This window comes from Falco rusticolus, chromosome 1, assembly GCF_015220075.1.
Source record: "Falco rusticolus isolate bFalRus1 chromosome 1, bFalRus1.pri, whole genome shotgun sequence".
Taxonomy (NCBI): Eukaryota; Metazoa; Chordata; class Aves; order Falconiformes; family Falconidae; genus Falco; species Falco rusticolus.
The window spans coordinates 103,260,124-103,275,698 of NC_051187.1; the positions used below are offsets into that span (position 1 = coordinate 103,260,124).

Here is a 15,575-nt window from a genome sequence, read left to right on the forward strand (position 1 = left end):
TTTCCCCTGGCAAGTACAGTTAGTCTGACTTGCCTGCTCTACTCCTTTTTGTGCCAGCCTACACCACACTCAACTGCCGAGCATGTTCTTGAAAAGCAAAGCTGTTTGCAAGAGCACAAGCTATGCCCTGTTCCCTGTCAGTCCCTCACCCTCAGCAAGGGGATGCGATCAGCACTTTTTGGTCAGAGATGGCACAACAGGTGCCCAGCATTCACTTATTTGAGTTTTATTCCCCAGCTGGGACTAGTCCCAGAGTTTAGAAACCAAATAGCCAGTGACCACTCACTGCAGCAAACAGGGTCAAGGGAGCAACTACTGCTACAGTAGCTTTACTCACAGTAAATCATGCTTTGCCTGGCACATGGTCTAACTCTGTACCAGCTGCAAGGCTGCAGTGTAAGTAGGCACACAGATTGACACACAACCCTTCCCATGCCCACCCCTGTAGCGCACACAGGAGCAAGCAGATTAGAGCAGAAAACAGCAGAGGAAGCAGCCATTGCAAGTTTGGGTTTATTTCACTAAGCACAGGGGAGAACACAAAACAAACCAAGCTATAGCTCATTGCTGAACTTAATGGCTTTAACTTTAAAGTCACCCTCCACAGCCAGGTATTCAATTTTCTCCATGCCCAGCCGATTAGGAAACTGGAACTCTGCCTCGGGCACCTTCACCGTTGCTTCCATTTCATTGTAGGAAATGCAAATCTGTGGAGAGCCAGAAGAAGGAAGGCTAACACATCACAGCTCACAAGCCTCCCTCCCCACTACCTCCAGTCTGGGTGTGGTACAGGCAAAATGGCTGCTGGTGTCAAGGCCATGCTCACTAGCTCAGTCTCCTCCCTGCCCAGCAAAGCCACAGAGGGGAGGAAGCTCCTTTGTGATGTCCCAAGGCCAGCTCCAAGCTTCTGCAACAAAGGGATGAGGCAGACCTGGTCTGAATCTCGGGTCAGCATTTTAATTGCTCATACTTGTTGGCTTGCAAAGGAAGGCCAGAGCAGAGCACTTAACACATCTGAGCTGTTGGTCATTGACTTGAGCAGAGCAGGTCTAGACAGCTGGTTTTAGTTGTGAGACTCTTCCCCTATTGATTATTCCTGTTTCCACACCTGCTCCTTCACCACAGATGTACAAGGCAGCATTATAAAGCCATACCCTGGGCCCCTTGGTGCTCTGTACCAGGACCTCACCTCGATTTTGTCACCTTGCTGGAAGGGAAAGTCAGCCTTCCTGTCCTCTTCACCCCAGGTGCCATCCTCCTTAGAATTGCATACAACGGTGTTGACATCCCCGTGGCAGTTGAAGCGAGGGTTGAAATGCAGCATGAGGGTGCTGCTGTCCTTTCCCACGTTCACAGCAAACCTGGGGAAACAGAGAGGCAGTGCTGGTGCAGGAGCCTCAGCTACCCAGTGCTGACAAGCTGAATACAGCAGGAGCTCAGGCTATCCAGTGCCAAGCCAGTTCCAACTGCTTAGTAACAGCCAAGCGCTACCAAAGGTTCAGGTTGCCATACGTAGCAAGTCTTCCACTGGGTAAAGGAGAATTAGTTCGTCTCACAAGCAAGAAACCACACATAGGCTCACCCAGGGCAGGAAACAGCCGTTCCCACTGCAACCAGTGTCCAGGTTTCTTTTTTTTCTCATTTTCTTTTGCATAGCATCAAGTTCGCAAAGGCCAAAAAGCCACGTATTTGGCTTCAAGTATCAATCCATCCACCATCCCCTTACTCACCCTTTAGCATCAGACAGGATCTTCCCTTTGACCTTGATGCACTCCCCGGGCTGGATGTCCAGCTGAGTAACGACCAGTCCCTGCAGGGCCAAACCGCAGGAGTTAGTCCCTCCCAAGGCAAGCCTAGCACTCTGCTCGGGCTACGGCACAGACCAGCTCTGGAAGACTCAAACATGTTGGCGGCTTCATGCTAGAGGAAGGGCTGAGTCAGGCCAGCTGCCTGTCCCAACCCTCTGCCAGAGAATCCTAGGCCACAGCTGCCACCTCACTGGCATCTCCCACCCACTATGGAACGTAAGCTGACAATGAGGCGATTTGAGCCAGTGTAACAAGAGCAGGGTACAGGTACTGATTAATCAGCTGCCACAGAAGGCACCCTTGCAGGCCAGCTTGCATCTGCCAATCAGCCATTACCATAGGCTTGTTAGTCACAAAGCTTTTTTCTTTTTTAACACTAGGTCTCCCCCCTTCCCTAGGTAGGTCTCCAAGTAACAGGAGCCACCAAAAAGGTTTCTTGTCTCAAAGCAGGCTACGCAGACAGACAAGGCTCAGAGAAGCCTGCTTCTGGCTGCAGCCCGTTAAAGCAGAACACACAGCGCCTCCCAGGGAAACTCCACTGAGAGAGGGGGGCTTGACCCTTTCCTCAGAACCAACTTACTCCCACTGCCACACAGCCCCAAAGCAGCACTAACGTCACTAGCCTCCCACAGCTAAGAGGGAGACGTTGTTTAGTGAGGTCAGGTGTACCTCAAATCATGCTTTGCTGCCTGTCCTCCAGGCCCAAGCGCAGCAACGCTGAGCTCCACTCGGAACCATGTGCCAGATGAAGCAGGGAGACTAATTTCAAATTACTTATGTTGTTTAATTGGGGTGGTTCTTACCTGGCTTGTGCAGGCCTGTGCCCAGCACCTGCAGGCTGCTGCAGAGCCCAGTACCCCCTAGGTCTGCCGGCCTGCCCCAGTGGTACCTGTCCTCATGCCTGCTCCCTGCTCTGCCAAGGCACAGACTGCTGAGGTCAGATTTCCCCCGGTCACTAAACCACTTATTGTTGCGACACCAGCCTTGCCTTCTGGCTCTGCTTCTGCTGGGGCACAGCCTGGAACAATCTCAGTGCCCAGGTGGTCTTTCAAGAAGAAGTCAGGGGTCTGGGACAGGTTACAATAGAACACCAGCCTGCTTCCCATTAATGCTGTCCCATTAAGAGTTAGCCCAGCCCTGTACCCAAAAGGCACTTTTCCAGAAGGGAAATACAAAGTTTCAGGAAAAAAAGGTATAAAGGTTGTTCAAACTGTTGCAAATAGTCCCAGACGTTTGGGATACTCGAGGATATACACATGCATTAGAACAACTTCCCCACTCGGGTAACAGGCTAGAGAAGAGGAGGAGACAAAAAACGGGTGGTCAGCCCTCACTATTCCTCCCCCAACCACGTATAAATCTAGCGCTTCCTCCCAGCTAATCCTTTTCTCCTCCTACCTCTGGCACCAAGCCCAAACCCCACACCCAGCCAAACCCTAGTCCTGCTTGGCACACCAGTCCAGTTTGAAGAAGGCACTCACTTGCTCCATGCTGCTGCCACCAGCCCCACCGGGCAGGACACCCCTGAGCCCCTGTTCCACAAACCGGAGTGACTCAGCGCTGAGCTCCCGCAGCTTAAATCACTTGGGCAGGACCATCACATGACGGAGGGGGGTGAAGAAGGGGATCAATTGCAGCTGTTCGGGGCTGGAGCTTTCCCAGCCATTTAAAGTGGGAAGCGGGAGATCTCTACTGATATTGTTCTTTGCAGGCAGTATGTGTATGATTTTAAAAGCTAGTGATTGTTTGCTTCTGCGTAATCCTAGAAATCCTTACTGTAAGCTCTTCTAGCCGCTACGCAGTGTATGTTGGCTCTTATCCCGGGAGCTCAAGTGTGGCTCTGTGCCTGCAGCGAGGTGGCTGCTTTTTGTTAAGTGATCCCTGCCTAAAATCAGGGTTGGAGTCCTCATGTTACTGCTGCCTCTGAAAAAATGTGTGTACACATCCTCCCAGCCCAGCCTCACGTCTGCAAGGAGCCTGGACTGATGGGAGCCCCTGGGTACAAATCGTCGCTACTTGCCGTTAAATGAAACCCACGGATTTGTTATATTCTACACCAGCATTTAGAAAGTGCCTGAAAGTTAAGGTTGGTTGTGTGGGGCACTACTAGACGTGTGAATTCAGGCTGCAGCTTTTGAAAAGTAGCGTGATCTGGCTGGTTCTATTCCCGTTGCAAAAGACTCCAGAGGGAAAAGAGAAATGCTTTGTTAGCGGAGGAAGGGGCTGGGCAGGGCTGCGCCCAGCCGGCAAGAAAGAGGTTGCTTTCCCAGCTAGTCCCTAACGCCTGCTTTTCCCCTTTACTACATCCTTTAAAAACACACAGCATGACTTCCCCAAGGGTCTCCGCAAGGCAGCGAGGCCAAGGTGGGAGCTGCTTCGTGGGTCTGTGTGACTGGATCAGCTGGGTGCCGCTTTGGATTGGCTTTAGCAGGGGCCTCAGACCTCCGTGCCTCAGTTTCCCTCATACATGAAGTGATGTTAAGGACATGCAGCTTCACAATCCCACTTGTAAAGCTTCAGTCAGAGCTGCTATGTAAATGCAGCATGCTACTTGTTGGTTAAGCCGTGACTAGTCTGTGAGATACCTCTCCGGAGATAACTTTAGGAAGGGCTGCACAGGACAGCTTACGAAACAGTGCAGGTATTTATGGCTAGGTAGCAGGAGGAGACATGCTGCCACACAGGTGGCTGCTGGAAGTTCATGAGAGTGTGCTGGCTGTTATATGAACAGCATCCCGACTCATCCCAGATATCCCCCACACCCGCTTCTGAACCTTCACATAGCATTTCAGCAGTCTGTATGACACTGGGTCAATCAAAGCTAAGCTGCGTTTGAACTAGAAAGTCACAAGCCTGAATTGGAGCCCTGTGACTGTATAAAAGAGGGCAAAATGCTGACTGAAAGTACTGTAGGGAAAATCCTGCACACGCTTTCGCCTCCGACTAAGTCCCCGGCTGTCCTACACATATGGAAGAGCCATGCTGAGGTCGGGAGTTAACTGCAGGAGCGGAGCTGCAGGTAGCAAATGCCACTGAGGGTAGGCCCCCTCCAGGGACAGTTTGGAGAAATCCCAAGTAATTCCACCTTAAGCCTGCCCCAGTGTCTAGCATGATGTTAGCTGAGATCACGTGTTATAGATAGGCTTTACGTGCCTGCTTTCTGTGGCCTGAGTTACTGTTCAGTTGTTCCCCTGGTCGCTGCCTCGTGTGAGAGGTTGATCAAATTCTGTTTGGTCGGTTGGGTTTTTGTATTTGTTTTCCATTCAGCTCTGTGAAATCCCTGGAGATTTCTCTCCTCCTTTCAGTGCTGCAGGGTTCCTGGAGAAAGAGCTGCTGGCGAGGGGAATCATGGTGCTGGGGCGGTGCAGTGCCATACTGTTGGCTACTCCGACTCCCCTTCTGAAATGTGTGTTTCTTGTGAGCTGCTTTTCTGGCCTGAAGCCTCCTCCTCTGACCCTTCTGTGGAGACTGCACTGTTTGTTTTCCTCAAGTGCTCTACACTTGCAGCCTAGTTGGTTTAGCAACAAACCCTTTGGTCTTGCCCCTGATTTAAAGTCTCCTGGTCTTAAGCCCTGTGAAATCAGTGAGGTACCTATTCTCAGACTACAGTGCTGACATGCCCAACTGCCCTCCGTTTTTGCCAGGGATTAAAGCCAATGGTGGGGAGGCAGAAGAAAGAACATCTTCCCTTTTGCAGCCTGCTGTGGGAAACAGTGGGAGAAAATTCCCCAGTGGGTCTCCTTCCCTTTCAGAGGGTTTATAAAGGGAGACAGGCTGCAAAGCAAGGGCACGAGCCTCTCTGCACAACATGAGGGAGAGGACACCTTGCGCTGCCCACAGAGAAAGGGCTCAGCCCCAACGCATTCTCCTTCCCAGGATGGGAGGTTTGTGGCTAGAGAAAAAAAATTTAAAGCTCACAGCAGGCTGGCAGAAGGGTAAGGTGTGCTTCCAGCAGGCAGAACGCAGACAAGAGCCCAAGTTAGCTTTATCTGGATCGTAGCAAGGGATTGCAATATCTACAGGCCCTGAGGGAGACAGTAGTTGGGGTACATACAGTGTATGCGTTCCCGTTTCCAGGACTTACTTTCACATGTAAGAGTGTTGCACCCACCAGGCAGCTCTGGCGGAAGCAGGAAGAGAAGAGTCATCTCCTGCTCATCTAGAAGGTGATGCCCAGAGGAATTTTGCCCTGTAGGGAAAATTAAGGGTGCCCTCCCAGCACCTGGCCTTGCAAGCTCGCTTGAGGGCACAGGGCCCTGCCTGGCACCAGGTTCCCAGCCCAAACTGTTAATTAATATCTTGATTTACCCAGGCTGAAGCCAGACAACTGGCCAGTCTTATTTGCTTGTCTCTCTCTAGAAATACCCCAGTTTTGCTTGAGAAAAATGTAAATACCAAAAGGATGTAGCACACCGCTTGTTACTCTTTTTAATCTTCTGCAAGAGAAAATACACCCTTGCCCTTGGCAAGTCATATCCCTGACTAATCGCTCCTATCCTCAGAAATGGCTTACCCCTGTTTTTAAAAGGTCTAAGACCACATCAGTGCTGCTGGCTGACTCCGGGACTATGGTATCTTCTCTAGCTACATGACACAGGGTGCAGCAGCCAGTGTTGCTGGCTCTTCAGTGTCTGTGCCTGGTTTGTCTTGCACTGAACCCACTCACACTGTAGTTGTTGATGCTACATATCCTAAGTTACTCATTGCTGTAGCTGAGAAAGAGGCGCCATTTCTTGCTGAAAGAGCGAACAGTAGCTTTCTCCTTTGGAGATGGCATCTGGCCCCAGCTCCAGCACAGCAGTACTGTACACATGCCTCCCTGGGAGGTGTCATGGTTTAACCCCAGCAGGCAGCTCAGCCCTGCACAGCCGCTCGCTCACACCCTCCCAGGGGGATGGGGGAAGGGATCGGAAGGGTAAATGTGAGAAAACTCAGGAGGTGACATAAAGACAGTTTAATAGATAAAGCCACACATGCAAGCAAAGCAAAACAAGGGATTCATTCACCGCTTCCCATCAGCTGGCAGGTGCTCAGCCATCCCCAGGAAAGCAGGGCTCCATCACACATGATGGGGACTTGGGAAGACAATGCCACCACTCTAAATGTGCTCCCCTTCCTTCTTCCCCCAGCTTTATATGAGGAGCATGACTTCATATGGTATGGACTATCCCTTCGATCAGCGGGGATCAGCTGTCCCAGCTGTGACCCCTCCCAGCTCCTTGTGCACCCCCAGCCTACTCACTGGTGGGGTGGGGAGCAGGAAAGGCCTTGGCTCTGTGTAAGCACTGCTCAGCAGAAACTAAAACATCTGTGCTATCCAAACACAGCACTATACCAGCTACTAGGAAGAAATTTAACTCTATCGCAGCCAAAATCAGGACAAAGGGCGCCACAGCTTCAACCATTGCACCAGTGGGAACACACCCCTGAATCACTTAGGCTGGCCAGGGGAGGGAGAGAAACTGCTCCAATTCATTTTCACCAGTGCAAGGATCATGCTGGTAAAATAACGACAAGAAAAAACTCACCCTTTTCTCGTGTGAGCTAAAGCTTACAGTTTGCTTGGAGTTCAGGGTGTTTATTGCACTTTCTTTACAGAAGATTTGTTCTTGTCTCTAAGTTCATTCAGCAAAGACAGCATCTTTCTCTTGCACTGTCTTTAGGGAATATTTGTGTCAATACTGTCTGAGTGGGATCCTGGTCTCAGCAATAGCCTCTGGTTAGTCTTGCAACCTAAAAATTATGCTGTTATGGCATAATAGATATACAAATTTTATATATATATATATACACACACACACAGAGCTGTTTTCTACCTCTTAAAGTATCTGGGCACTTTAACTTAAACAATCCTTTGCTACTGCTGTTGAATTATCTTGTTCTTCCTGTTTCTCCCATAGCATAGTTTGTCTCATCTGAAAGGTTTCTGCCTTTTTGCTTGAGTAGTTATAACCCCCTGAAGGGTTAGTTTTGTTGCACACAGTTTCTCTGGACCCTTCTGCACCAAAGGTCCCTCACATGGATAACCAAAACAGTGCTCTCACCACTATGGTATCTTCCAGTCCTATGCTTTCCATGGGGGAAACTTCAGGGTTAGTCTGGAGACTGCAGGAGAATAGAGCTGGACTCACAGGAAAAATCTTTAGCCTGCTCTTGAAAGACAAAGGATGACTCTGAAGCCACAGTCCAATTTGGCAGGAGGTTGAGAGGCCCTCCCAAAGCCTGCAGGCGCTGAGCCTCCCAAAGCACTGCTTTGGAGGGAAGTTTGTGTCAGGAGGAAGGGCTGGAGGTCCAGCCCAGCCTGGATGCCAGCTGGGGTTGCATGGCCACATGTCACTAAAGCATTTTTATCCCAGAGGGTTTCCTGATTTCAGCTTTCCCTACATTAAAAGGGAAGCACCTCTATTCCAAGTTAATTATAAATTAAGTTAATTATGAAGAACTTCTTAAACTATCTCAAAGTGATGAAAGGAGTTTGCTGATCCCATCAGTTGGGTTTAAAGTATGTCTCATCATTCTATTTCCCTCATTAACACTGACCCAAGCTGACAAGCCCTGTGCTTCTCTCATCTCTCAGCGGATTAGATTTAACTAGAGCAAATTGTTAACTAGCCAGGAGAACTGGGGCTTTGTTATTTTGGACTCATTCCACTTCATAACCTCCCCTCATACCTTTTAAGTTGGCAGGTGGCAAACACATCTCCTCGGAGTTTATTGCCTCATCTCAAAAGGAGCTGTTTGCATTTGTTCCTCATTGGAGGTCCCCACTGCTCTAAACTTAGGAATTCAGGTACATCTTTCCTTCCTCTTTGCAGCTCACCAGGCAGCAGGAAGATTCATCTCTCCTCCAGACTTGCCATGCTTGCAAGAAAGCAGTAAAAAGCAGCGTGCTGCCCCACCGCTGCACACTGCCAGGCTGCACTTCCACCTGCCAGGCACTCTTCACCCATTTCTTATCAAACTAGAGCTCAGGACCCATGTCACTTGGGACAGACCTGCCCTTGTTCCCCTGTGACACCATGCCCCAAAGAAAGAGACCTTGCCCTGCAGCCGGAGGCTATAGCAGCTATTGCAGTGTGAATGTGTAGCGGAGCCCACAGGCTGCTGACCCTTCGAGTGCATGTTTTCTGGAGGTTTGTCAACTCTGTCAGTTTTAAGTACTTATTTGTCTTAACAACATTGTTGTTTACTTTATATCTATGACCACATTGCAGACTTCTGCAACAGGGAACAGACCCCAGAATGCTTTTCACTGGGATATCACAGTAGGATAGCAGCACTTCCCAAGCCTTATATATTTGTGTGGTCTAGCTCCAGACAAGCTGGGTTTGATTTGTTAGTCATGATCAGCTGCATGGGGACTTGGCGGGGTCAAGAGAAGATGAGGAACTGTGCCTTTTGCTATCCTTAACCAGCTGAACAAAATCTGTACAGGCCTTGAATTTGTTTACGTGGTGTGCAAGAGATGAGAAAAGATCAAAGGGAGTTCAACTGCATTGCCCTCCCCAAGGTACGCAGGCAGGGAAGCTGGTTAGCTGGGTATGGACCCTACATGACCGGAGCAAGAGGAGAAAGACCACAAGCAGCATAGCCTGTTGTGGTTAAAAATAAAAGGAGGGGTGCCTATGGAGAAGGATAATCACCAGAGCATGCCTTCTATATTGCTTTCATCTTGAGCTATGGTGGTGGCACATGGGTTGGGGGTCTAGCCTTTGTTTTATTTCCTGCTCACAAATCAGTTTTACTCATCTAGTGCCATCCATAAAGTTAAAGCTCCTGGGTTTTGCCAAGAAACCTGGGATGCTCTTCTGAAAGATTGTCCCGTTCCAGGCCAAAGGACTGGATCTGCATTGTCACAGTAGACACATCAGGAAGCATTACTTCCTCCATTATTGTCTGACACAGGAGTGGCTTCAGCAGGGCTGGGAGGCAGAGGCAGCAGTGCAATGCTCAGGTTGAAATGCCTTACTTAGCCCTGCTGAAGTCAGGAGAAGGGAATGTAGGAGCTGGAGGTCCCTGGAGCAGATCTGGCACCTTCCAAGGCATCTGCAAATGCCAAAGCCATCTTTAGAAGAAGTGCATTCCCCAACTTCTTCCCTGGTGCATCATCATCTGCAGAGGCCAGCATCACTCACCTGCTCTGCAACAGCAAGATGTGCTGTGCTCAAAGCTGAAGAGCTGTCTGCTCTGCCAGTGTGGCTAGCCACAGGCCCATTCGTGGTACAGTGACGCTGCCAGGACTGCACATCCTCATGTCATGAGATCTGCAAGGCATAGTTTGGCAAGCATAACCTGGGTTGCTGATAAGAAATCAGCAGTAGTCAAGTCATCCTTTCCACCTTCTTCATATATCAGACGTGCAGAGGGCACTGGCTATGGGTTCCTATCCCCATTCCCAGCAGCTGACAGAAATAGTATCTGTTGGTCCTTTTATATTTTCTTCTTATGACTTCAAAGCTTGATTTTTCTTATGTCACTAATTATGCAGAACCTGCAAGGCAGAGGTCTCCCTTGTACCAAAGGACTGTAGCTTCTTGTTTTGGACCTTTGGCAGAATCAGTGGGGGAAAATACCTCATAATGACTTTGAACAGGGTGGGACCAAGCCTTTTGCCTCAACCCAGTGTCCACAAAAGCATTCCAGCAACCTTAAGCTGGATTGATTTAGAAGAGCTCTCTTCTAGCCTGACATATAGCACATACAACGTGCCAGGATGGTTTAGAAACTCAAGCCATCTGGAGTGCTTTCCCACAAAAACATGTGTGTGCCAGAATTCATCTCCTTTGAGCCACCCACAGTGAGAAGGGATTGTATTAAATCTGGCTTAAGTTCCTCAAATTCAATTTGAAGCAAAAGAAAATTGTCAGTAAGTATTCGGAAAATGACTTGGAAAGAACAAGCTGATTAAAAATGTAACAACAAACGTTGAAGAAACATTAACACTGTCCATTCTGAGCCTCTGGATACTGAAGGGCCTTCAAAATGATGCTGCTTGGGGTTCATTTCCTTCCCCTTCCTGCCACCTTCTCCCTCAGTATTTTATCAGCCAGATTTAGGGTTTACCTGAAATGAGTCCTAGGTCATGAGGGCTCCCATGCTTCAGAAACAAGCTCTGATCTTCTCTGGCTGTGAAGTGCAATGAAGACACACTCAGGTTTAAGACTGATGTTGCTAGATCCCTTCCACATAGCAGCTGCATAGCAGTATCAAATGCAGGCACATCATTTGATTGTCTCCCCCATTATTGATGACAGGCCGTTTCTCAGGTGGCTGGAAGGTGACATCTCAGCTGACGGCTAAAGAAAGCCAGTTAGAAATACGTGCATACACACATATTGAGAAATACACTTACAACTGGCAGTTCAGTAAGTTCTGCTCGGAAGCACGATCATCATTACCAAGCGCTGTGGGCAGATCAGAAACCCTGCTCCCAAATCCCCTGAAGGCTGTGGTGATCTAACTTGCAGCTCTTGAGTGGGTCCATAAAAAGATTCTGGCCACAGCATGGTGAAATGAGGCAGTGGTGGGGAGCGCTGGGCACTGCAGGACACAAGGGAAAAGGAAGGCAGACAGGATTTCTCACACGGACAAGAAGCATCATACCAAAAGCCTCAGCCATGACTCATGACATGGGTTGCATGCCCCCGAGTCCCATGGAGAGCACAAACACAACTGGTTACCTTAATGCAGCTGCCACTACAGCAGTCAGCAAAAGGTGGCAGACTCCACCGAGGCATACTCTAAGGCACTGCCCTCCCATGGTAAATGAGAGGCTGCAGCAAGGTGTGCTCAGCACCAGAAAGGAAGCAGCTGTCTGACAGAGCTTGACAGCACACAGTCCCACAGCACCTTTGGAAGCCTCAGCCCAAGGACAGACAAGTGGCACACCTGCCAAAGTCCACAAGATACAAGCTGAAGGGAAGCACCACTCCATCTGCCCTCCCCTTTGATCCCAGGCAGGAGGAATAGGACTTTCCAGAAGCTATGTCTGTACGCATGGGTGCACAGATCCATGACTGACTGCCGCTCATCTCCAGCACAGACCACCCAGCAGCTAAAAAGCCATCCAACGCTAAATCAATAGGCAAGCACTACGAGGAACAGCAACCCTGGGCTGTCGTGAGACAGCAACGAGAAACCAAGGAGAGGGAAGAGTTGCAAGATGTTTGCTTAAATCATCTATTCAGTATTTATAAAGCAAAGAGACAAAAACTCCAAATCAGATGCAAATAAGTCCTGAACTGAAAGATGTGCATTTCCTTGAGCATTCCATTCAGCAGATGACTAAACCAGTTCTATTGTTTATGCAAAGGAAAATGTGCGACTTCCCTTGACTATGCCCATCTGTGCATCTTAACCTGGAGGCAAGACTGCCAGGCTTACTGACCTCCTGTAGATGGTATTTATTAAAGCCACTTGCCTGGAAGCTGTCCTGCTTTGGCAAGAGCATTTTATTGCTTTCCCCCCCACCCCCCACCCCCCTAAAACTCTTAAGCCACATCTAGTTAAGAGATGTACAACTTTGTATGGTGCCATGCAGTGGCCTATCTTTTTCTGGAAACAGATGTGTTTTGACATATACATACTATGTGTTATAAAAAAACATTGCTCATCCCCCCACTTTCCAGAAAAGAGGCTTTATATATAGGGATTTCTGATAGGTTTTGTCAGCTTCTGTGCTTGCTGTGAGCTAGTGTCTCCTACTGCTGTGGTACCTTCTTGCCTTTGCCTGTGGACTGCAGTGACCAGGACTCAGATGGGGAGAACAAATACAAGTTAATAGGCTTGTGGCTTATAAACCTCCAGAAAAAAACAAAAAACAAACAAAAACAAAAACAAAAAAAACCCAAAACACTAGAACAAGATTTAGGCTTTACCTTCTTTGTCACTGATGTTATGACTCACAGAGCTAGAAACTCAGCTGATGAGCTATTTCAGTACAAGAAGCTATCCAGGAAAGAAAAGAGCAAGATTATTTCCTAACAGAGTTGGACTGTTTCAGACATGTTTTCTTATACAAGAGTTAATCCCTTCCAGTGTTTGCATGGATTTGCATTTTACACTCTTCAATAATATCCAGCACGTGCCTAGCAAAGGTCTTCCTGCCTTTGGGGTGATTTGATGCTGCTTGGCACAAGCAACAGCGCCAGGTAAGGGACACGGCCTCACTCAGACACAGAATGTAGTGCAATTTTAGAGGTCAAGTCCAGGTCACAGCACAGGGTCCCACCTTCGTTGCCCAGTTTGTGTACATGGATGCATGTGTGGGCTGTACTAGAGGCGATGGCATAGCCAGGCAGGGATATGAAGCAATCCGCAGTGACAGGCAGGCTTTCCCTTGGGTAAAGTTGCGGCGAGACTGAAGCTGCAGGAGAGGAAGCGATGGCACAGGGGAGGGGGACTGTCACTGCCCCCAAGGTTTGCAAAGCCTCCACCAAAGCCCTTCAAGCTGCAAGTGAGCAGCAGCGTTTGCTTCTCCCTCTTCTGCTCTGGAGCCCCACTGCCTCCCCTAGCTGCTAGCAGGCTTGCAAACCACCTGACTCTGAGGACAAACCCTGCCCTCATCCTTATCAGCTCCCTATTTTGTTCCAGGGCCAGGAGAAGAAACAAGCCACAGCTCTAAGGGCTGGCTCCTGGTGCCCAAGGACAGGGTGCCAAACCAGCAAGGCTGCTGTCAGCCCCTTAAACAAAGGCTGCAGCCCCATGCACTCATTAACCTCCGATAAGAGAGCAGCCCAAATCCTTGCACTTCAGATACCATCACCAGGCAGTGGAGAAGTGCTAGGGAGATAAGGAGGGCAAAGTGCTTATTATCAGAGGGAGCAGAGCTCTGTGTCCCTGTAGCAATAACACTCACGTTAAGGCGTGAGAAGTATTTCTTGTCCTCTCTGTAAGCAACACTCAACAGATTCCCGTTTCCCCTAAGCAATATCTTCTATTTACCGGTGGCACACAGCAGCCATGTGGACTTTGGACAACCTGTGACGACGCCTGCTCCGTGCCTGGCTGGGCAAAGCTATTTGTTCCCTGCTGAGTTATCACAGGACTCCAGGCCTGAGACACACACTAATGCAAGTTCTTCTAATTCCCACTTTCACTAGACTGTTCCGGGCTACATTCAGGTCCATAAAACACCTCTTCTGGTGTCAGATTCATCGGAACATTCCTCAGATCTAGAGCTGTGTCTCAGGAAAACTGAAAGACTGAAGCCAACACCTTTTTTTGACAAAGGCCCAGCAGCAAGGGGGAGATTTGGTGACACATCCTGAAGGGGTTTGGTCGTTGCTTCCCGAGGTAGCATTAGAAATGCAGACTGAGGCCAGTCCCCGCAGACTGATACGCTTGCGTGGAGGAACTTGTGAATAGTTCTGATGGGCATTTCATTCACAACAGAAACAATGACTTCTCTAAAAAAATCATTGCAAATAGCTTGTGGCCTTTAAACACATAGAGTACATTTCCCTAGGAAACACATAGAGACAAAAGCGTCAGAAATCTTTATCACACCAATCAAGCCTGAGCAGTCTTGTGCTTTCCTTCAGTGCCATCAGAGCTAATAAAACTAATTGCAAGGTAAAGGGATGTTCCACAAATACAGGTTTTGTTTTGCTTATATTTATGAACAGGCTGTACAGTAGGGAAGTCCTGGCAGACATTAGGAATTTAAGTATCCTGACTTTGCCAAAATCCAATACAGATTTCAAGTACTATGAGCCTTAGACTAAGTATGTCTTTGCCTTAGACTTGAGCCTAGACCATGAGGCCTAGAGTAAACCATCCAGAAAGAAGTTTGCTCTGCCAGGTCAAGTTGACTAATGAAAAAAGCCTAACCTATACAAGATCATCTGTGACTTTACAGACCAGCTATTGCACTGGAATTTGCTGCGCTTAGTTAGGTGTTTAATACAAGGGTGCCTCGGCACCAAGCCTCCTACCCAGAGCACTCTGGTGTACCAGACCACTAACCTGCATAAGGCTGCAGCACTTCCCCCAGAGTCAGCCAAAACCAACCCTCAGGTTGTACAAGGAACTGCACCGCTTTTTCCTTATTCACCACCTCCTAAAAAAAAGTTATTTTTTGCTTCTGATTTTCTGTCATTTGTAATACCTTCTTTTACTTGCTCCCTTTCTAGTTTTTGAACCCTTCCTCTGGTTTTCACCATTTTTTAACAGCCAACAATTAAATGCTTTACACGAAAAGTTTCCTGCCCCTATATTTATCCTTTAAAAGCTTTCCCTTAAAGTAAGGTAAAAATCTGTTAACTAAAACATTACCTCAGTCACAAAACAATACCCTGAAAGTTACTTAACTTTTCTTTCCCCCCACTTCTTACTTTGCTATCTTACTGCTCTTTAGGCAAGGTCCAACAAGAATAATCTCTGAAGAAAACAACTACAGAACAAAGCCTTTCCCAGCCTCGTTTTAAGCAGGTCTTGCCCAGTACTAAGGCTATATAAGGGTATAGGTCCTATTGTTTTCTTCGGGTGGGGGGGGTTATACTTCTGATTGGGGATGCATAGGCGAGGCAAGAGTGTTTTTTAGGTACTCTTAGAAGTGTTTGAAGTGCGAATATTGTTTGTTTCAATGGTTTTTCTTTTTGAAAGCAGACAATAAATATTTTTTCATGTATGTTAAAAAAATAATGTTTTGGTAGCTTGCTTTGATAAGTTGTCATTAAATATTTTTGCTAGAATAGTGTAAGTTCATATCATAAAATACTTTTGTTTCTCTTTATTAATAGTAAAACGAGTTTTGTTTGCTTAAAT

The 15,575-nt window shown here is 48.1% G+C and overlaps 1 protein-coding gene across 1 annotated transcript; it reads right to left on the reverse strand.

Moving 5' to 3' along the window:
• Positions 1-495: 495 nt before the first annotated feature.
• On the reverse strand, positions 496-3,417 carry LOC119150295 (16 kDa beta-galactoside-binding lectin). The gene is made up of 4 exons (XM_037392712.1): positions 3,290-3,417; positions 1,731-1,810; positions 1,190-1,361; positions 496-707 (listed from the first exon to the last, which is right to left on the reverse strand). Exons 1-4 carry the CDS (start codon positions 3,296-3,298, stop codon positions 555-557), a joined length of 414 nt encoding a protein of 137 aa, XP_037248609.1. The 5' UTR covers positions 3,299-3,417; the 3' UTR covers positions 496-554.
• Positions 3,418-15,575: the final 12,158 nt, after the last annotated feature.

Bases quoted from the DNA above. Each gene is read 5' to 3' on its own strand.
- LOC119150295 (XM_037392712.1), bottom strand. The intron at 1,362-1,730 runs GTGAGTAAGGGG...CTGTTTCCCCAG, and splicing joins ATCCTGTCTGATGCTAAAGG to GTTTGCTGTGAACGTGGGAA. The intron at 708-1,189 runs GTGAGGTCCTGG...GGCTCTCCACAG, and splicing joins AGCAAGGTGACAAAATCGAG to ATTTGCATTTCCTACAATGA.